The 21,608-nt window shown below is 59.3% G+C and overlaps 1 protein-coding gene across 3 annotated transcripts in view; it reads right to left on the bottom strand.

Moving 5' to 3' along the window:
• SCUBE1 (signal peptide, CUB domain and EGF like domain containing 1) overlaps nucleotides 1-21,608 on the bottom strand; it is a gene marked incomplete at both ends in the record, with an annotated part of 120,223 nt that overhangs the window by 8,588 nt on the left and 90,027 nt on the right. For all 3 annotated transcript variants that reach the window (XM_080705478.1, XM_080705479.1, XM_080705480.1), the window contains 8 exons: nucleotides 5,568-5,771; nucleotides 7,947-8,084; nucleotides 8,664-8,780; nucleotides 9,679-9,783; nucleotides 10,100-10,219; nucleotides 17,654-17,776; nucleotides 19,143-19,259; nucleotides 21,273-21,395. In XM_080705478.1, the coding sequence (XP_080561604.1) occupies nucleotides 5,568-5,771; nucleotides 7,947-8,084; nucleotides 8,664-8,780; nucleotides 9,679-9,783; nucleotides 10,100-10,219; nucleotides 17,654-17,776; nucleotides 19,143-19,259; nucleotides 21,273-21,395 (1,047 nt within the window). The remainder of the gene's footprint in view (nucleotides 1-5,567; nucleotides 5,772-7,946; nucleotides 8,085-8,663; nucleotides 8,781-9,678; nucleotides 9,784-10,099; nucleotides 10,220-17,653; nucleotides 17,777-19,142; nucleotides 19,260-21,272; nucleotides 21,396-21,608) is intronic.

The raw sequence follows: 21,608 nt of genomic DNA, 5'->3' as shown, positions 1-21,608 counted from the left end.
GGGGTGCCATGGCTAGACTAGGATAGTCAGAGCACTCAGCTAAATGGTGGTGGGAACAGATCACAACCTGGTCGGGAAGAGAGGGCGCTCTGGGCCCTGCTGCTGGACACATGGACACCTGGGCACACCAGGGCTAGGCGGAGGGAGGGATCTCCTCTTCCTCCTCTTCCTCCTCCTCTGTGGTGTTGGGGATGGACCCTAGAGGCATACTGCCTCCAATCTACATCCCAGCCTTATTATTATATTTCTTATTTCTAAACTGTCTCAGTTGCTAAGGGTCTTGCTAAGTTTCTGAGGTTGGCCTCGAACCTGTAATCTTCCTGTCTCAGCCATGCAAATACTGGGATCACAGGTGTGCACCACTATGCCCGGCTGGGAGCCCTTTCTTACAGGAGATGCTGACTGGCCACTGTAGATAAGATGATAAATAACGCTGGCAAAGTATGGGGGGAGCATCCAGAAAGCTGTGGTGGGAGTCCCCGAGGACCAGGATATTAGTATAAGTTCAAAATGTCTTCCCAGAAAATACTCATCAATCAACAGGGAAAGGGCAAGTGAAGGTGGAGGAAACATGTCCAGGGAGCATTGCTGCTGCCGGGGCAGAGGAGCAGGTGTCCGGGGAGCACTGCCTGTGCTGGGGCAGAGGAGCAGGTGTCTGGCTGGGGAGCACTGCCTGTGCTGGGGCAGAGGAGCAGGTGTCTGGCTGGGGAGCACTGCCTGTGCTGGGGCAGAGGAGCAGGTGTCTGGCTGGGGAGCACTACCTGTGCTGGGGCAGAGGAGCAGGTGTCTGGGGAGCACTGCCTGTGCTGGGGCAGAGGAGTAGGTGTCTGGCTGGGGAGCACTACCTGTGCTGGGGCAGAGGAGCAGGTGTCTGGGGAGCACTGCCTGTGCTGGGGCAGAGGAGTAGGTGTCTGGCTGGGGAGCACTGCCTGTGCTGGGGCAGAGGAGCGGGTGTCTGGCTGGGGAGCATTGTCTGTGCTGGGGCAGAGGAGTAGGTGTCTGGGGAGCACTGCCTGTGCTGGGGCAGAGGAGCGGGTGTCTGGCTGAGGAGCACTGCCTGTGCTGGGGCAGAGGAGCAGGTGTCTGGGGAGCACTGCCTGTGCTGGGGCAGAGAGCAGGTGTCTGGGGAGTACTGCCTGTGCTGGGGCAGAGCACGTGTCTGGGGAGCACTGCTGCTGTCGGGGCAGAGGAGCAGATGTCTGGGGAGCACTGCTGCTGTCAGCGCAGAGGAGCAGGTGTCTGGGGAGCAATACCTGTGCTGGGGCAGAGGAGCAGGTGTCTGGGAAGCACTGCCTGCTGTCAGGGCAGAGGAGCAGGTATCTGGGGAGCACTGCCTGCTGTCGGGGCAGAGGAGCAGGTGTCTGGCTGGGGAGTACTGCCTGTGCTGGGGCAGAGAGCAGGTGTCTGGGGAATACTGCCTGTGCTGGGGCAGAACAGGTGTCTGGGGAGCACTACTGCTGTCAGCGCAGAGGAGCAGGTGTTTGGGGAGCAATACCTGTGCTGGGGCAAAGGAGCAGGTGTCTGGGGAGCACTGCCTGCTGCCGGGGCAGAGGAGCAGGTGTCTGGGGAGCACTGCCTGCTGCTGGCTGTAGTTTTCTGCCAAGCACGCAGCCCTTAAGCCGGGCAGAGGCGGCAGAGGGAGCCTGCACAGGCGTGAGGGCCAGCCTGCCTCAGCTGGGGAGGCTGGGAGAGGGCAGCACCCACAAAGGGCTCTGAAGACGGAACAAGGAAGTGCGGTTCCTGGATAGCAGCTGGGAGCAGCGCGAGAGAGGGACATTCTCAGAACTGTTGAAATGTTATGGGGTGTGTGGGCTGGACGGTGAAGATACCCATTCTCTCTCTCTGAAGTGTGCGCGCGCACACACACACACACACGCACACACGCGCGCGCGTGCGCGTGCACGCGCCCAACGGAGCAAATGCTGTAAAGTGTTCACAACTGGGGATGTGTATGGAGAAAACGTGGGTGTTCTGTTGGCTTGACAGCGTTTGTGAAATCATTTTCAAGTTGCGTAGAGAGAGAGCGGCAGCGGGCCCTCGCTGAGCCCAAGTGGCGGCAGCTCCCCACCCCCCTGAGCCGCACTCCCAAGCCTCGCTCCGCCCAGCCCCACACTTCCACTGCAGTCTCCCCTCCGCGTCCCAGGCGCGCCCGGCCCAGCCTGTTCTCTGGGTTCTGGGTTTGTGACTCCAACTGCGACTCCCATGGGTGGCCCAGACTCACCAGGAGGCTGGCGCACTGCGCCTGCATGATCTCCCAGATCCGTAGAGGACCACCCCAACCGCTCCCTGCTCTCCCAGATCCGTAGAGGACCACCCCAACCGCTCCCTGCTCTCCCAGATCCGTAGAGGACCACCCCAACCGCTCCCTGCTCTCCCAGATCCGTAGAGGACCACCCCAACCGCTCCCTGCTCTCCCAGATCCGTAGAGGACCACCCCAACCGCTCCCTGCTCTCCCAGATCCGTAGAGGACCACCCCAACTGCTCCCTGCTCTCCCAGATCCGCTCCCTGCTCTCCCAGATCCGTAGAGGACCACCCTGACCGCTCCCTGCTCTCCCAGATCCGTAGAGGACCACCCCGACCGCTCCCTGCTCTCCCAGATCCGTAGAGGACCACCCCAACCGCTCCCTGCTCTCCCAGATCCGCTCCCTGCTCTCCCAGATCCGTAGAGGACCACCCCGACCGCTCCCTGCTCTCCCAGATCCGTAGAGGACCACCCCGACCGCTCCCTGCTCTCCCAGATCCGTAGAGGACCACCCCAACCGCTCCCTGCTCTCCCAGATCCACTCCCTGCTCTCCCAGATCCGTAGAGGACCACCCCAACCGCTCCCTGCTCTCCCAGATCCGTAGAGGACCACCCCAACCGCTCCCTGCTCTCCCAGATCCGTAGAGGACCACCCCGACCGCTCCCTGCTCTCCCAGATCCGTAGAGGACCACCCCAACCGCTCCCTGCTCTCCCAGATCCACTCCCTGCTCTCCCAGATCCGTAGAGGACCACCCCAACCGCTCCCTGCTCTCCCAGATCCGTAGAGGACCACCCCAACCGCTCCCTGCTCTCCCAGATCCGTAGAGGACCACCCCGACCGCTCCCTGCTCTCCCAGATCCGTAGAGGACCACCTCTGGGTGTCTCTCTTCCCAGCCTCCTCTCCAAAGCATACCCAAGAGTTGTCTAGTTGGGCGGGGTGGGACACGCTTATAGTCCCAGAACTGAGACTGGAAGATTGCAGGTTCAGGGACAGCCTCATCAACCTGGCAAGACTTAGAATCCTGGCCAGACCCTGTTTTCAAACAAAAGATAAAAAGGGCTAGGGGTGTAGCTCGGCTGAGTTCAGTCTCCAGTAACACACACACACACACACACACACACACACACACACACACCCCAGTTGTCTAATTCTTTCCACCTTGCCAATTGCCACCTGACTCCAGGCCCACGCTGGCCTCCCCTCCACATTCACCGTCCCTCGGTGCAGGGAGCGGGCGAGGCTCCCCTCGTCTAGGGCAGCCGGGGCTCCCAAAGCCTGCGCCCAAGACGCACCTGCCTTGCCTGCCCCGGGCTCCTCTCGCCCGTGGGTGTGCCTGCCCGCTGGAGCTGCCTCCACGGGCCTCAGTCTCGGCCTCGTGTGCCACCACAGGCCCCCGGCGTGGTCCCCGCCTTCACTCCCTCCCCGGGGCCATCCCCAGGTGGTGGTCGCTTGGCCCCGGGTGGACCAGGGAGCCTGGCTTTGCCTGCTTCCCGGAGGACCACGCTCCCGGGAGGCCCTGGGCCTGGCCACCAGGCACCGCTCTTCCTGAGCCTGCCTCAGTCTCCCCAGCTCCCTGCCAGCCCTGGGCCTCGGCTCACACAGCTCCGGTCCCCGTGGCCGCTCACGCCCCTCCCCGCGGCTGAGCTGTCCTGTCCCGCCCCTGGCCTCGCTTCTCAGGACCGCGGAGAGGCCCTGCGCCAGGACGGTGTTGGTGTACTGGGATTGAACCCAGGGCGCTCTGCCACTGGCTACACCCCGGCTCTTTTCGTGTTTTATTTGGAGACAGGGTCTCACCAAATTGCCCAGGATGACTGAAACTCACTCTTCTCCTGCCTCAGCCTCCTGAGTTGCTGGGGAGCTATTTATTTACGTATTTATTTTTTGTGGCACTGGGGGTTGAATCCAGAGGCATTCTACCTCTGGGGTACACACTCCCTGAACCCTTTTGTTTTTTTATTTTGAAACAGGGTCTCACTGTCTTGTTGAGGGTCTTGCTAAGTAGCTGAGGCCGTCCTCCAACCCGTGATCCTCCTGTCCCGGCCTCCCAAGTACTGGGGTTATAGACATGTGCCACCACACCTGGTTTTATTTATTTATTTTATTATTTGTGGTACTGGGGATTGAAGCCAGGGGTATTTGATCTCTGAGTTACATTACCAGCTCTATTTTTTTTTTTTTTTTGTAGTACTGGGGATTGAACTCAAGGGGATTCTACCTCTGGGCTTTACCCTAGTCCTAATATATATATATATATATATATATATATATATATATATATATATATATATATATATATATATTGTGTGTGTGTGTGTGTGTGTGTGTGTGTGTGTGTGTGTGGTTTTGGGGATAGAACCAGGGGGCATTCGACCTCTGAGCTACACCCCCTGCCCCCAGTTTTTATTCTTTAATTTGAAACAGGGTCTCACTAAGTTGCGGAGGGCCTCACTAAGTAGCTGAGGCTGTCTGCGAACTGCAATCCTCAGGTCTCAGCCTCCCAAATGCTGGGATTACAAGTGTGTGCCACCATGCCCGGCTCTATTCTTTATTTTGATACAGGGTCTCATTAAGTTGAAGAAGGCCTCACTAACTAGCTGAGGCTGTCCATGAATTCGCGATCCTATCTCAGCCTCCCAAGTACTGGGATTACAAGCATGCACTACCACACCCAGCTTATTTTGTTTTTAAATTATTATTATTTTTTGCAGTACTGGGATGAAACCCAGGGGCATTCCACCTCTGAGCTACACCCCCAGCCCTATTTTTCAGTCTTTTTATTTTTTGAAACAGGGTCTCACTGAGTTGCAAAGGGCCTTGATAAGTAGCTGAGGTTGTCTGAGAACCTTAATCCTCTGGTCTCCGCCTTCCAAATGCTGGGATTACAAGCATGCACTAACACGCCTGGCCTTATTTTAAATTTTGAAACAGGGTTTCATTAGGTTGATGGGAACATCACTACTTCCTAAGACTGTCCTTGAACCTATGATCCTCCTGTCTCAGCTTCCCAAATACTGGAATTACGGGTGTGTACCACCATACCCAACTCTATTTTATTTTTTTACTTTAAAAACAGAGTCCCACAAAGTGCGAAAGGTTGCACTAAATCGCCGAGGCTGGTTTTGAACCCATGATCCTCCTATCCCAGCCTCCCAAGTACCAGGATTGTATATGTGCGCCCCCACCCCCCAGTGGGGATGCTCTTCAATGCGATGGTGAGTGCTGGGGTCCTCCCCGGCCTCCGCCCTTCTGTCCCCCCATGTGTCTCCCTACGAGTTCACCGTGGGTCACCTGGCCGTACTCGCGGGAGGACAGGGACTCACCACATTTGCCGTCCTGGATCACCTGGCCTGTGCCGCACGTCCCTGGCACCTCCGGGGCCTTGGCCGGCCGCTGGGCCACCTCGTACTCGGTGCCCGAGACCTGGACGTAGAACTGCTGGCGGCTGATGGACCTCCGCAGGGTCTTGATGGCAGCCTGCAGGCTCTGCTCTGCCCGCTTCTGCAGGCAGTCGGCCTTACAGCTGTCTGCAGGGCCGGGAGAGATGGGTGAGCCTGCCTGGGCCCTGTGGCAGCGGCCCACTTGGCGAGGCCTCCTGTGCCAGGCTCTGGGCTGCGGGCCTCTGCTCGACCCGACCCCACAGCACACTCTGATAGCAGCCCTGAGTGACCACCGACAGACACGGAGACAGAGGTTCCCAGAGGCAGGACCGGGCCAAGACCACGGAGCAGATCCGAGCACAAACCAGGCCTCTGGCCTCTGCAGGTGTTACCTGTGCTGGCGCTGGATAATTGCTCTGGTGGTGGTTTCCAATAAAAATGTGGAAGGCAGGCAGGGAGTGGGTGCTGTGCTGGCACTCAGGCAGGGAGAGGCGGCCTTGCCTGTTACTCCTCAGAGCTCCGCCTCCCCGCCGCCATTTGTCCTACTGTTTACCCACAGTAAAGCCTTTAGCCTTAAAAATATGTGCCGACAATCAAAAGCCTAAGATCACGGCGACTGCCTGGCGATAGCGAGGACCTCATCCATCCCTTGCTCTTAGAGGCTGCGCACAGCTGCACCGGGGGCATTTGTGCCCCTGGCCCCTCCGATTCTTGGGGACCCGGCCTTGGTATGGGAAATGTAAACTCCCCGTGTTGCTTCAAAGCATCCATAGTTGGTGGGCAACCAATACAGCCTGATACAAAAGAGGTAAAAGCCAGGTAGGATCTGGACTCCCGCACTTAGCGAGCGCACTGCCCGGAGACGAGGAGGCGCCGCCGGCCTGAGAAATAAGTCACTAGTCCGTTGCCTTGGTAACGCCGATAAGAACGTACCAACAAGAAAACCTGTACTTAAGGGCCAGGGTTGAAGAAACGCACTCCATTTTTGGGCTCTCCGTGTGTCTTCCAGGCACGTGCTTCTCATTTCTCACTGACTTTGTAATAAAGATTTTTAAAGCTACAGCCGAGCGGCCTATTAGTTTCATTTTCCTGGTTCAATTTATCCATTTGAATCGAGGCAAAGGGCTCTCAGCGCCCTGATAACCCTGGCATCACCCACTTGCCCATTCAGGCTGGGCTCCTGCACCCTGAGGACCGTCGCCGACCCCAGGACCCTGCGCAGCTCTCTGTGCCCTGTGCTCTGGCCCCCACCTGCCCTGCCAGCCTCACCCCAACACTGGCACTGTGAGCCCCACTTTCTAGCCACCTGGCTCCTGGACACATCGCCTGCTCCCTCACCTCTATGCTTTGCCCCGTTGTATTCCCTCTGCCTGATGGCCATTCCTTACCCCTCTCCTACCTGATGGACTTTCCTTTTTTGATACTAGGGACTGAACCCAGGGGTGTCCTGTCTCCAAACTACACCCCCAGCCCTTTTTACTTTCTGTTTTAAAACAAGGTCTCACTATGTTGCTGAGGCTGGTCTTGAACCTGTGATCTTTGTCTTGGTCTCCCAAGTCCTGGGATCACAGGTGTGCACCATCACACCGGCTCTGATCCAAGCTGATTCAAGCGGCAGCTTTGGGGGGGCTTCCTGAGCCCCTCCCTGGGGAGAGACCTCCCCGCTGTGCTCACCCCCCACCACCGAGAGTCCCACCGGCACCCGGCGCGGCTACACATCTGCCTTCCTGTGGCTGGCAGTGTTGGCAGGAGAGGGCCCGGGCCTGGTCTCTTTCTTCTGTGATGCCCCTGCCAGGGCCAGGTGTGCACCAAACCTACTTGCCGACAGCTCTCAACTCCTCTGCCACAGCCTGATGCCACTAACAGCCAGAGGAATGCAGAGCGTCACAAGGCCCGGCCGGGAGCTGGGATGACGGGCCTGGGCTCAGGCACTCTGAGGAGCTGCACACATTTCCCCTCCAGCCCCAGGGAGGGCGGGAGAGGAGGAGGCCTGGGGCTGCCTGTGCCCCAAGCCCTGCTCTCGTTCCCCTGGGCGGCCTCCTGAGCTTTCAGTAACCCTGGGCTGCCCCTTCTATCCTGGACGTCACTCCACCAGTTCCCGCTGCTCGCCTGGCTAGCCTCCATCGTGGCCTCTGCCTCCCATGGCCTCTGCCTCCTGTGGCCTCTGCCTCTCATGGTCTCTGCCTCCTGTGGCCTCTGCCTCCCCTGGCCCCCGTCTCCCCTGGCCTCTGCCTTCCCTGGCCTCCGCCTCCCCTGGAAGCACAGCTTGGTGCCCAGCATCCCCAGCCTCCGTTAGCGGCTCATGAGAGAAGCCCCGCCCACCTGAGGCCTCTTCCATCTTGATGTCCACCTCGAGCTCCGCTGTGACGTGGGACACCTCTTTGGACGGGGACTTGCGGCCACGGCGCCTCTTCTTGGAGGAGTCGCACTTGAGGGTCACGAAAGTCACGCGGCAGTTTTCTAGACAAAGGAAAGGACCCCGGTGGCGTGGGGCGGGGAGCGGGGCCCACCTAGCTCTGCACACGACTACCATCCTCATGCCCAGTACTCCATGGAGCGGATGGGAAACTGAGGCAACTGGAGAAGGCCAAGCTGGCTCGGAGAGGCTCCTTACACACAGCCTTTGCGGACGCCGCACCAGCTCGGGGCTCGGCCAGCGGGGCGCCCTCGGGTGAGCCCCTGAGCACTGGGCATCACGCCAGGTGTGAGAAGGGACTTCACGGAGCCCCTGCCACGGAGCCTTTGCTCTGAGAATGTCCTTGGCCACCCTCACTCCAGAAAGGCCCTTTGCGTGAACACGAGTCACGCCTTCCACTAGGAGCCGGGCCTTGCTGGGAGGGCGTTTAACTCTGGCTGGGCCGGGGCAGGGGCCCCAGGGATGCTGGGACCCTTTCCCACTAAATGCTGGCCTTCTCCCCAGGAGTCACGGCCACGGGCTGCAGCACCCAGCCTGGCTCCTAGGGCTGTGGGGCCATGGCGGTGGGGAGCAGGCTGGCCCTGCTCTCGGGGACCCCTCCTCGGCCCCGGTGGCCCACTCACCCAGCAGCGGCTGCCGTGGGGTCTCCTTTGCGCGCTCCCGGCTGCGCGGCCGGAGGTGGCATTTGGCGTCCCGCATCTTGAAGCGGGCCTTCTGCTTGATGGCGGCGGCGGGAGCATCTGGGGAAAGGCAAAATCCCCCAGGTGGCGGCCTCTCCTGCAGGCAAGGAGGTGGTAGGGGACGGGGGCTGCCGGGGGACCAGTCCACCTGGAGGTGGCGGGGCTTGGTGTGGGCCATTCTGCCTCGCCAGCCCTCCCGGGTGCGCGACCACCCTGCCCGCTTCCTTCCTCGCTGCGTGGCCTGCGAAGGGCGAGCACACGGACCGCAGGGTTGAGCGTGAGCCCGAGCCCGAGCCTGAGCCGGGGGCACCTGGCCAGTTGTCGTCCACAGAGGAGGACAGGCATGGCCAAGGCCATAATCATGGCTCGCGCTTTTAGGAAAGAGGGTGGAAGACAAGGTGGGGAGGGAAATGCCACAGAAACGCAGACTGGGGGCTCCCGCCTCCTGGACTGCAGAGCCCCCGACTCCAGACACCTAGAATCCTATCCCATGTGTGAGCACACAGAAACGCGCCACCACGCCGCTCCAGCACCATGGATCAAGAGCTGCTGAAGACCACCACGTGCCAGGCTGGCAGGGCCCTGTGCCAGGCGCCCACTGTGCATGGTGTTTGAGGGCAGCGCTGCCCTGGGAGCTGTAGTACCCAGCTGCACAGCAGGGGCGACCACTCCCCCGAGACAGGGCCCGAGATCTGTGTACTCACAGCCTTGAGGAGTCACTCACTCTGCTACTGTGACCGCGGGGCCGGAAAGGCCCTTCCATGGCCACTAGCCCCGGGCTGGGGCTTAGCCTGAAGCCTGCTGGTTTCTGGACCCTGGCTCTCCCTGTCTCTAGTACCCTGGGCCGCGCTGGGCAGGGCCTGGCCTGGGGGGAAACTTTCCTGGCCTGTGTCCCTCCCTCTGCTGCAGCGTGGTGCTGGATGCAGACCCAGGGGCCACCCGGTGTGCGCAGCATTACCTGAGCAGCTGGGCCCGGGGCCGGAGCTGGTGCCGTGGCGTTTCGGTTGTGTTTTGCTTTGGAGACTTGGAATGCCACAGCTCAGGACGTAGCTGTTTTCTGAGTCTGTGGAGAGACCCGTGGGTAAGGTGGGCGCACTTCCCTTCCAGGGCCCCAGATTGGAGGCCTGGGGGTGGGGGTCGCTGATGAGAGGAAGGTAGGGGCTGACCCTCCATCAGCCTGCTCTTGCTCTGGGACACAGGTCAGGGACGAGGCGGGAGGAGCCCAGGCCCGCAGAGGACCAGGCAGCTGTCTGGAAGGACGAGTGACCGGCCCCTCATTCTAGGTCATGCTACTTCCTGGCAAGCAGCAGGGAGCAGGGCCTGGGCCCCGGGAAGAAGCGGTACCAATGCATCCCTCCCCCGGGGCAGCCTGGCATTACCTGGCACAAAGAAGGTGTGGGCCGGGCAGGAAAGGAGGCAGCTCTCCACGCTGCCCGCCTTGCTGCAGGACAGCTGGGCCTGTGCGGAGGCCTGGGCCCGAGAAAGGCACCTGCCCGACTCTGAAAAGAGGAGACATACAGAGAGCCTGAGAGAAGCCATGCGGCCTTCCCGAGGCCAACAGGGACTCCTGCAGCCCTCCTTCCAGGGCCAGTCTTGAGGGAAGGGGCACAGAGATGGCGCGGCCCAGGTCCATGTGGCTGTGTAGGGTGCTGGGTCCCAGAGCTGGCTCCTTCCCTCGTCCCAGGAGGCCACACCCACCCCAGCAGAGGCCGTGGGGCCCGCAGGGCCCGCAGACCAGGGGCTAGGCTTGTCTGGGTACAGGCCCAGCTGCAAATGAACATGGGCTTCCTGGCTGTGAGGCCCCGGGTGGGTCAGCCCCCAACTGGCTTTCGGCTACAAGGTTGGGAATGGTGAGCCCCTGCCTTGGTAATGATGGCACTTCCTCCAAGGTTGGCATAGAAAAGCCTTGCCCCCCAGGGTCCCGTGGGGGTGCAGCTCAGTGGTAGAGCACTTGTCTAGCATGCACAGGCCTCGGGTTCAAGCCCCAACACTGCCAAAATAAAGTGTCCCCCATGGGTGATATGGTAAATACAGCCTGTGCTGTGTGTAGAAGCTGGTGGTGGGGGGAGCTCCAGGAGGCCACGGGCTGGCCGTGGAGCCAGTGGAGGGCCTGTGCTGTCTTTGACTGACAGCAGCATCTGCCACTGTCTGCACTGACTTCTTTTGAACCTGGACTCCAAACAGAGTGAGGTGGGACGATTCCCTTGGGGGCTGAAGCAAAATCCACCTGCACACCTAGAGTAGACGTGCGGTTGCTGCACACCTGGGGCAGACTCAGGGTTCCTGCACACCTGAGTAGACGCGGGGCCACTGCACACCTAAGGTCAACACAGGGTCCTGCACACCTGAGTAGACGCGGGGCTGTTGCACACCTAAGGTCAACACAGGGTCCTGCACACTTGAGGTAGACGCGGGGCCGTTGCACACCTAAGGTCAACACAGGGTCCTACACACCTGAGTAGACGCGGGGCCGTTGCACACCTAAGGTCAACACAGGGTCCTGCACACTTGAGGTAGACGCGGGGCCGTTGCACACCTAAGGTCAACACAGGGTCCTGCACACCTGAGTAGACGCGGGGCCGTTGCACACCTAAGGTCAACACAGGGTCCTGCACACTTGAGGTAGACGCGGGGCCGTTGCACACCTAAGGTCAACACAGGGTCCTACACACCTGAGTAGATGCGGGGCCGTTGCACACCTAAGGTCAACACAGGGTCCTACACACCTGAGTAGACGCGGGGCCATTGCACACCTAAGGTCAACACAGGGTCCTGCACACCTGAGTAGACGCGGGGCCGTTGCACACCTAAGGTGGAGGCAGAGTGAGGCCCTCCGCAATTTAGTGAGACCCTGCTTCAAAGTACAGAACAAAAAATCGGGCTGGGGGTGTAGCTCGGAGGCCGAATGCTCCTGGGTTCCATTCCCAGTACCACATACACACACACAAAAGAAATATCTAGCATAGAGATAAAAGTAGATTAGCAGCTGCCTAATCTACCAGGGGGGCGGAGAGTGGCTGCTACACAGGGCCCCCTACCCCCTCTCTTTGTGGGTCTGGGGATGGAACCCAGGGGCATTCGACCTCCTAGCTACACCCCCAGCCCTAGTTTTTATTCTTTATTTGTAGACAGGATGTCTCATGAGTTGCAGAGGGCCTCACTAAGTAGCTGAGGCTGTTTGTGAACCGCGATCCTCCTGTCAGCCTCCCGAATGCTGAGATGACAAGCGTGCGCCACCGCGCCCGGCTTCTCTCTGTCTTTTGCACTGGGGATTGAATGAGGGGGCATTCTACCACTAAGATATATTTCCAGCCATTTTTATTTTGAAATAGGGTCTTGCTAAGCTGTTGAGGGTCTTGCTAAATTGCTGAGGCTGGCTTCGAACCTATATATCCTCCTGCGTCAGCCTCCCAAGTACTGGGAATACAGGCGTGTGCCACCATGCCCGGCTTAGCGTTTTGTTTTGGAGAAATGAAAATGCTTTAAAATTGACTGTGGGTACACAACTCAGTGAACAGACTCGCGCTCCACTAAACTGTACACTTAAGGTGGTATGGCGAATTCTATCTAAAATTCGAAATGCTGCTGCTAATAAAAACAAAACCCAGAAAACAAAATTAAGAGAGATGCCAGGCTGAGTGTGCAGGAATGATATGGTTAGGAACCAAGCCCTACGGGACCCAAATTTGCCCTGGTGGTCCAACGGTGGCCCTGTCTAGGGCATGCTATATTGCTAACAATAGGAGGGTAAATATTTCCAGGGAGCTAGAACGCCAACACAGAGGCTCTGGTTCCCGGCTGCTCTCGGAGCCCTCAGGCGAGGACATCTGTAGTGCAGAGAGGACCCCCTGCCCCCTCACCTACTGCTTCTACTCGGTATGGGAGCACTGGGGACGCTCAGGCTGTAAGACCCAGAGGATGCTATCTGGAGAGGCTGTGCCATCCCTGGGTCCACCAGACCCCCTCACCTAGGCGTCTGCTGACATCTTCCCTAAGACAGCGTGTGCCAGTAGGACCAACTGGCTCTGTGTGTGTGTGTGTGTGTGTGTGTGTGTGTGTGTATGTGTGTGTGTGTTTTACTGGGGGTTGAACCCAGGGCTGTTCTACCTCTGAGCTACACCCCCAATCCTTATTTTATTTTATTGTGGTACTGGGGATTGAGGCCAGGGGCATTCTACCTCCGAGCTACACTCCCAGTCCTATTTTTTATTCTTTATTTTGAAACAGGGTCTCACTAAGTTGTGGAGGGCCTCACTAAGTAGCTGGGGCTGGCCACGAACCTGTGACCCTACTGTCTCAGCCTCCCAAGTACTGGGATACAAGTGTGCCCACCACATCCAGCTGAGAGCCCTATTTTTTTTTTTGAAACAGGGTCTCACTGAGTTGCAGAGGGCCTCAATGAGTACCTGAGGCTGTCTGTAAACCTGATCCTCCTGTCTCAGCCTCCCAAATGCTGGGATTACAAGCGTGTGCCACCACACCTGTCTCCCATTTTTTTTTTTTTTTTTTGGTGGTACTGGGGTTTCTGGAAGCCCTTCTACCTCCGGGCTACACTCCCAGACCTATTTTTACATTTTTTTTTTAAATTTGGAAACAGGGTCTCCTAAACCAGCACACGCGGCTGGCTTCGAACCTGCGTAATCCTCCTGTCTCTGCCTCCCAAGCGCGGGGATTACAAGCGTGCGCCACCACGCCCGGCCCTGTCTCCCACTTTTAAATTTTTATTTTGAAACAGAGTCTTGCTAGGTTGATGAGACTCTCACTACTTGTTGAGGTTGTCCTCAAACCTGCGATCCTCCTGTCTCAGCCTCCTAAGCACTGGGATTACAAGTATGTGCTCCCATGCTTGGCCCCTTTTTATTTTTCTGAAATAGGCTCTCACTAGTTGCTGGGGGTATTGCTCAGTTGCTGAGGTAAGCTGCAGAGGCAGGAATAAATGCTAAGGTATCCTCCAGCCTCTCCACGTGGGCTTTATGGGGGTTATAAACGTGTGTTAACATATATACTGTAATAGTGGTTTATTTTCTGGACAAATTGAAGCAGCTGTGTGTGTGTGTGTGTGTGTGTGTGTGTGTGTGTGTGTGCGTGCACGCAGGGGTTTGAACCCAGGGCATTCTAGCTCTGGGCTCCAGCCTTGCTAAGCTGCTGAGGCTGGCTTTGAACTCGCGATCCTCCTGTCTCAGCTTCCCAAGTACTGGGATTAAAGGTGTGCACTAGCGCCGGGCGTGGTGGCGCACGCTTGTAATCCTTGCGCTTGGGAGGCGGAGACAGGAGGATCGCGCAGGTTCAAAGCCAGCCGCGCTGGCTTTAAGAGACCCTGTTTCCAAATAAAAAGTATAAAATAGGTCTGGGAGTGTAGCCCGGCGGTAGAAGGGCTTCCAGCAACCCCAGTACACCAAAAAAAAAAAAAAAAAAAAAAAAAAAAAAAGGTGTGCACTACCATGCCTGGCTTGGAGCAGCCTCTTGCTAAAAGCCAAACCAAACCAACCAGCAAAAACAAACAGTGCTCCTGGGCTCCAATATTAGATTTTGTGTGTCTTATTTGGGACACTGCAGCTTATTTATTTAGTAATATGCAGACGCATTTTATTGGAAGAGTCATTCATAAATTACTCAGAAATGTCACTGTCTTTATTACCCCTACTCTTCTGGAAGACTACAAACAAATTTCCCAGAACTGTAAAGTCCCCACTTAAAGGTCTTACCCTGAGGCTCCTAACAGAACTTTCTAGAGCAACACTGCATAGAAGTCTGCCACCCAGGACGATCGGCGCGGGCAGCTGGCACGCTGAGTGGACACTACCCAAGACCAAGGGCAGAAATTGCTGGATGTTTGCAACTGCTCATTTCTATGCTGTCATCATATATTGTTGTTCTTTTGTTTTTAGTTTTTAATTTTCTTTTTGTGGTGTTGGGTATTGAGCCCGGGGGCATTCTACCACTGAGCTACACTTTTTAAAAAAAATTCTGAAACAGGCTCTTGCTAAATTGCTGAGGTTGGCTTTGAACATGCGATCCTCCTGTCTCAGCCTCCCAAGAACTGGAATCACGTGTGTCACCACCACGCCCGGCGGCCCTTAGTCTTTTGATCATATGTCCTCATCTTATGGACCTGAGGGTATACCCCTTAACCTACTAGGTTTCCCTTAGGAACAGGAGCTCACAGAGATCTAGCCTTTACTGGGATATAAGACCATCCGAATCCCGTACATCAGCTTTCCCCAGCTCTTGCTAGCAGAGCCAATTTAGAAAGGGGCTAAGAGTGTGGTCCGCACTCTGTGAATGTTCTTTATGGACAACGCATAAGAAGGAGTAGATGTCCTCACCTCAGGAGAGGCAGGCCCAGCGACCCCTGCCGGGCACCCGTGGGTGTTTATCACGACGCCATCCACAGACTCTGCACCTGCGGCTCCAGAGCCCACCTTACATAGGAAAACCTGGCTCCCTGGCGCCACCTCAGGACCAGGGCTGACTGTTCTGTGGGTGTGACACATTCCAGCTGTTCCACTCAACACCTGTAGACCTTTCTCCTCAGAGCGTCCGATGTTCTTCCTAGTGCTGTGCGTGGCTATGGGGTGAACACCGCTGAGTGTATTAAGTCAATGGGTGGGAACTGGACAACCCAAAGCCGTCATCACTGATGCTTCCTGGGCTGGGGGTGCAGCTCAGTGGTAGAGCACTTGTCTAGCATGCACAGGCCTCGGGTTCAAGCCCCAACACTGCCAAAATAAAGTGTCCCCCATGGGTGATACGGTAAATACAGCCTGTGCCGTGTGTGGAAGCTGGCGGGGGGAGGGGGGCTCCAGGAGGCCACGGGCTGGCCGTGGAGCCAGTGGAGGGCCTGTGCTGTCTTTGACTGACAGCAGCGTCTGCCACTGTCTGCACTGACTTCTTTTGAACCTGGACTCACCAAACAGAGTGAGGTGGGACGATTCCCTTGGGGGCTGAAGCAAAATCCACCTGCACACCTAGAGTAGACGTGCGGTTGCTGCACACCTGGGGCTGACTCAGGGTTCCTGCACACCTGAGTAGACGCGGGGCCATTGCACACCTAAGGTCAACACAGGGTCCTGCACACTTGAGGTAGATGTGGGGCCATTGCACACCTAAGGTCAACACAGGGTCCTGCACACTTGAGGTAGACGCGGGGCCGTTGCACACCTGAGGTCAACACAGGGTCCTTGCATACTTGAGGTAGATGTGGGGCCGTTGCACACCTAAGGTCAACACAGGGTCCTGCACACTTGAGGTAGACGTGGGGCCGTTGCACACCTAAGGTCAATACAGGGTCCTCGCACACCCAAGGTGATTTGAGGTCATTGCATACCTACAGTAGACTCGAGATTTGACACACACCTAAGCTAAAGGTGGGGTCACTGCGCTTATTTCCTGGTCAGGCCTGGAGCCTTGAATTGGGGTTCGAGGAGCCTTCCAGAACCTGCCACCAGTACCTTCAGTTAGACTCCAGCCAGCCCATGTTGGCTGCCCAGAATATGAAATGCGATGGAGAACCAGGTGACGAGGCGGGCGGAATCTGCTGAGGAGGTGACCTGGCAACGGGCCCTCCACCCTGGACTGGACAGGCGGGGCAGGACGCCTGGGGGCCATGGAGGAGAGGGCTGAGGGAGGAGAACAGAAGCAGACAGGAGGAGGAACCCCTCCCTCTGCCCTGGGGGAAGATGGCCACCCCAGTCACGGTGACCAGTAAACACCAGAACCAGCACAACCCAGGTGCCGTGGCCGCTGCGGTGGGACAGCCTTCGAAGCCGCGGTGGAGGCCAGCGCCTGGGCAGATGCACTCCGGAGCCCCCTCCTAAGGCCTGCCAGTCACTCCTGCGCCTGCCCTGGGACACACGCCACCTCAACCTGTCCTGTGACCAACACACCCCAAACAACACTGTCCCCAAACTCTCCGTGGACCCAGAATTCTGCTTAGTGAGACTCGGCCTGGACAGACAAAGCAGGCTGTCCGCAGCGCGGTCAGCTCCTGGTCTCCGTGTGAAGCGAGTCTTCATTCTTTGATACGTTCATTCATTCAATGAACGCTGACTCAGTGCCTGTGATTCTGAACTCTGTTCTAGGGTGGGACACAGCAGTGACCAGGCCAAGCAAAAAATACCCGTTCAGCTGCACACAGCTGCCGTTCTAGTGTGCGCGCACACACACACACACACACACACGTGAACAGGAGCCTGTACAGCACAACTGTTGGCCAGTGGCTCCGGGTGCAGGGAGGAGGGTGTGAAGGGAGAGGCGGGAGGGGTGGGGGCTGTCACTCTGGGGTGCCCAGGGCATGGCAGCTGAGAAAGGAGGAGGCCAGGACAGCGGGTTGGCGGGAGGTTGGGGGCTTGCTGCAAGCTGGGTGCCGCTGGCTTGGAACAGGGGGAGTGCGGGAGCCCAGAGGCCTCTGGCCAGTCCATAAATGGCGGGTTTGATTCTAAGGGAACGAGGACTTGCTGGGCGCTCTGAGCAGGGAGGAATGCCCAGGACATCAGAGTGAGGTGGGCCTGGGGGAGGCAGGCCCAGGGTCCACCCAGACCAGGACAGGCACGCAGAAGGGGTCATCCAGGAGGCAGCCCGGGGTCCCCATGCGGAGGCATGCCCCATCGTGGGAGGTGTGGGGCGGCAGGGGGGTGTGCAGGGGGCCGGGTACCCTCTCCACTGCACGCCTCTTCAGCTTCCTCGGCAGGACAGGGGAGCTGGGGAGGCAGGTCCAGCCCACTCCCTCCAGGCTCCTAGCTTGAACACCCGCGGGGTACCCCTGAAGGACCCAGATCTTGCCCTCGGCGCCCCCTGGGCCCCCTCTTCTGTAAGCCCTCGCTCTCCTGAACCAAGGGAGAGCCGCCCAGCACCCCCTCAGAAGCCACGGCCCCACCCACCGCGAGGGGCGGAGCCAGGACCCGCCCCGCCCACCGCCCGCCCCGCCCACTCACCCACGCAGTCCTTCCGGTTCCAGTGGAGCCGACTCCCCGGCGGGCAGACGCATTCGAAGCCGCCCTTGGTGTTGACGCAGCCCTGGTCGCAGCCCCCGTTGTTCATGCTGCACTCGTCCGCGTCTGCAAGCGCAGGGGAGTGAGCTGGCGGCCGCCCCGCCCTCGAGGCGCTGCCCCGCCCTCGGTGGCTTTTCTTTTTTCTGACTTTTTTCTTCCTACTGGGGATTGAACTCAGGGACAGTCTACCTCCGAGCCGCCTCCCCCACCCCCAGCCCTTTTTATTTTGAAATAGGGTCTGGTTAAGTAGCCGAGGCTGGCCTCAAACCTGTGATCCTCCTGTCTCAGACTCCCAGTTGGGGTCACAGGCTTGCCGGCACTGTTACAGCTTGGGAGTGACACACAGCTGAAGCTTCAACCCAGCCAGGTGTGTGGGGCAGGGAACGAGCACTGGCCAGGGATCTGAGGCCTGAGCGCACTGGGGACTCTGCACGGCCCATCTCAGCCTCAGTTTCCCCTGCGGCACAGGAGGCACCAAGGTGCCAGGAGCCACCCCGGAGGCCCTCCCTCCTTCCTCCAGAGGGGCTGGGCCTGCTGCCCCGCACCGAGGCTGCCTGCACAAGAGCGGCGGGCGCCCTGAGGAGCGGGCTCTGCTCAGGCCGCTCCTGACTGTAGAGCCTTCTCTCCAGCCCTGCTTCTCCCACTGCTGGGGCACCCACGCCTGCGTACCCGGGCCTCCTGGCTCCCATCCTGGCAGCCAGAGCATTCTCTGCACCTGCCTAAATCCTGCAGAACTTTCTAATCACGCTGGGAGTGAGGCTGCAAGTTCCCTGCAGCCGGCGCCGCGGTCCGGGCGTGCAGCTCCCTTTGCCTCTCCACAGTGCCCCCCAGGCCCACTCTCCTGCTGCCTGGGCCCCTCGCCGCGGTGCCTTTGCACACACATCCTCTGGGGTGCTCGACACCCTATCTTTTTTTTATTATTTTGGCAGCACTGGGATTGAAACCTGGGATGTTCTCCCCTTTTTATTTTTAACTTTATGACTGGGGCTGGCTATGTTGCTCAGGCTGGCCTTGAACTCGCGGTCCTCCTGCCTCACTACTCCTCCATCTTGACCCAAAGGCTTCCCCTTTGGGATCCCTACGGTTTCCACACTCTGCCCTTCTCCTTCTTGATCCCCACCCACCGGACACACTGTGCGGTTTTCTGTTTTGGCCGTCCCCCATCTGAACTGGTTTCTCCAGCAGATGCACTGTCCCGGCTTCTGCCTACAGCTGGCCAAGGTCTGGGACTGGCAGACACTTGCTGTCCCGCCCGTCCCTGTCCCTGCCCGCCTCGCCTGTGGCAGAGCCCTGTGCCCAGCGGTCCCCAGCCCTGCCGAGCCCCTCCTGGGACTGCCAGGGTCCAGATTAGGGTCAGGGCGGCGCTGTGTGGCGGCCGAGCGGCCAGGCGCGTGCCTCGAGGGGAGGTGGCCCTGGTGGGCGGGCTGCAGACCTCCGCAGTGGGTCGTCCCGTAGAGCGTGTAGCCGTGGCGACACAGGCACTGGAAGCTGCCCGGGGAGTTGATGCAGATGTGGTCACAGGTCCGCTCAAAGGAGCACTCGTCGATGTCTGTGGCCACAGGAGACAAGCAGTTTCAAGGCAGGGCCGGGCCTGACCAGTCGTGCGGTCAGTCAGCACACATCTATATCCGTGGATATCCCAAGCCCCGGGGCTCAGCGTGGAGCCGGCGCGGCCGTGTGGTTCCCCACCACCCCCTGGATCTGGGCTGGAGGCCACCTCACATCTTTTGTGGAGGTGAGCAGGGTAAAAATCTTTTGACTAAGGGGATTATTATGGATCTCTGCCGTTTAAATCTCTCCCATTCAGCTGTGATCAGGAGAGGTAGCCAGCCCACACCTGCAGAGGAGGCAAGGTGACGGGCTTGCCCCAGGACCTCGAGAAGTGGCCGAACCGGGACGTGGACTCAGGGCTCTTGAATACTGACCAAAGCGTGTTTTCCCACCACCCCAATGGGAATATACCACTCATCCAGCTTAAAAAAGGAACTCTGATAGTATGTGACAGTTGATGGTGAGTTTCCTGGAGGCCAAAGCATAAAGTGAAAGGGGGGAGTCGCAGACCGCTTGTTACTGGAAAGGAGGAAAGGATGACAGGCAGCCTGTCCTGGACCTGCGCTCTGAGGAAAGTGGCCCCTTCAGGACAGCGATGGCCCAGCGGGCAGAGCGACGGCAGCCTGACCTCGGCAGTAGGGGTTTGTTCTCCGGGTGCGCCAGCCACGTGACGTCACACCTTACAGAGTTTACGTGTGATCACAAACACTGACACCGTGAGGAGTCGTGCTGTGGGTGCTGGATGGGCTGTGATCCCGCCCAGGGGGCTCCTGGGCCTTGTGGACGGCGCCAGCTTGGAGTGGGGAAAGTGCGCTCCAGGGAAAGGCGGAGAGGGGGCGGCCCAGAGTGCCTGGGAACTGACAGCCGAGGGCCGCCTGGGAGGTGTCTGGGGTCCCCATCCCAAGGGCTCTGAGTGCCGAGCAAGGGGCTTGGACCCCTCTCGGCTGAACCTGGGAGTCCAGGGCCCCAGGGGCTGAGCTGGAAGAGAGAAACACGGTGGGGGCCGGCGAGGACGGAGCCCGGGATGTACCATGTCACCTGGGATGCGGCACAGACTTGGCAAGGCAGGCTGGGAAACAAAGTCAGAGTGCAGAGGAGCCTTGCTGGGGCCCAGACAGGCCACGCGCCTGGCTGGCCCTCTTGCCGGGGGTGTCCGTCGAGGGACAGAGGTGGAGACTGAGGTGGGGAGGTATGGGCCTGGGTTGCACGCTGAGCCTGAGGCCAGGGGACCACGGGCTCTCCCTTGAGACGCACCTACAGGAGAAGCTGCAAGCCTGGCAACCTCGCGTGGGTGCTGGAGGGGCTGTGATCCCTCCCGCAGCTGCGGCACCCCACAGAAACACAATAGCCAGATGGCGGTGGGATGGATAACCAGCGAGGAAACCAAGCCCCTCCTCACCCTCCCTCCGAATCCTGTCCAGCAGGACGCCGCCTCCTTCCCAGCAGCCTCTGCCCGCCCACCGAGCTCCTGGGGTCCTCTGGGCCCAACTGTGCCATCTCCTTGGTGGATGACCTCCCTGCTCCTCCGGGAACGTGCCTCCTCTGCCCTCCAGCGTGTCTCCAGTGGCCCCTCTTAAGGAATCCTTCCCGGAAATCCCCTCCCTGGCCACCCCTGGGCTCCCCGCACCCTAGGAGGTCGCTGCACCTGTCAGTGACGCTTGGCTTCTGCCCAGCCCTCCTACCACCTGTTCCTGCGGACCCTGGCGACCCCGAGTGCCTGCAGTGTGCAATGTCTCCCACCAGGTGGCAGCATCCCACCTCTGAAGCCAGAGCTGCCCTACACTGGCTGGGCAGGTGGCTCTGTCCCTGGGTCTGTTCCCCGTCTCAAAAGGGGATCGGTTGGACTGGATGTCCCTAGCACCATGGAAGACAGGCAAGCAGGGTGGGCAGGAGCACGTGCCGAGGCCCGGAACCCACGGGCTCGCCTCCTGTCCCTGGGGCCTGCAGAAGCCAGGGAGGACCTAGGAGTTAGGATGGAGACCGGGGGCCGCGGGGCCCGGCGGGGGCTCACCTTGGCACGTCCGCTCGTCCGTCAGCAGCTTGTAGCCCTTGCGGCAGCCGCACTCGAAGCTGCCCACGGTGTCTCGGCAGAAGTGGTCACAGCCCCCGTGGTTGACCAGGCACTCGTTGATGTCTGCGGGGTTGAGGGGAGGGGAGGCGAGGGTGAGCCAGGTGCCCGTGGGTGTGGTGGCCTGACCTGCCCTCTGCCACTGCCCAGGGCCGGACTCCTGTCCCCAGCTGGGCAGGGGCTGGGCCTGGCGGGTGGAGTGGGGGTGGGGTTGCGCCAGTTCCCGCAGGCTCAGGAGCTGGGATGAGCCTGGCTTCAGGTCACAGAGAGGAGGCTTTG

Source organism: Muscardinus avellanarius, assembly GCF_963383645.1.
Source record: "Muscardinus avellanarius genome assembly, chromosome: 11".
NCBI classification, from domain to species: domain Eukaryota; kingdom Metazoa; phylum Chordata; class Mammalia; order Rodentia; family Gliridae; genus Muscardinus; species Muscardinus avellanarius.
This window is presented reverse-complemented; position numbering and strand designations above follow the sequence as displayed.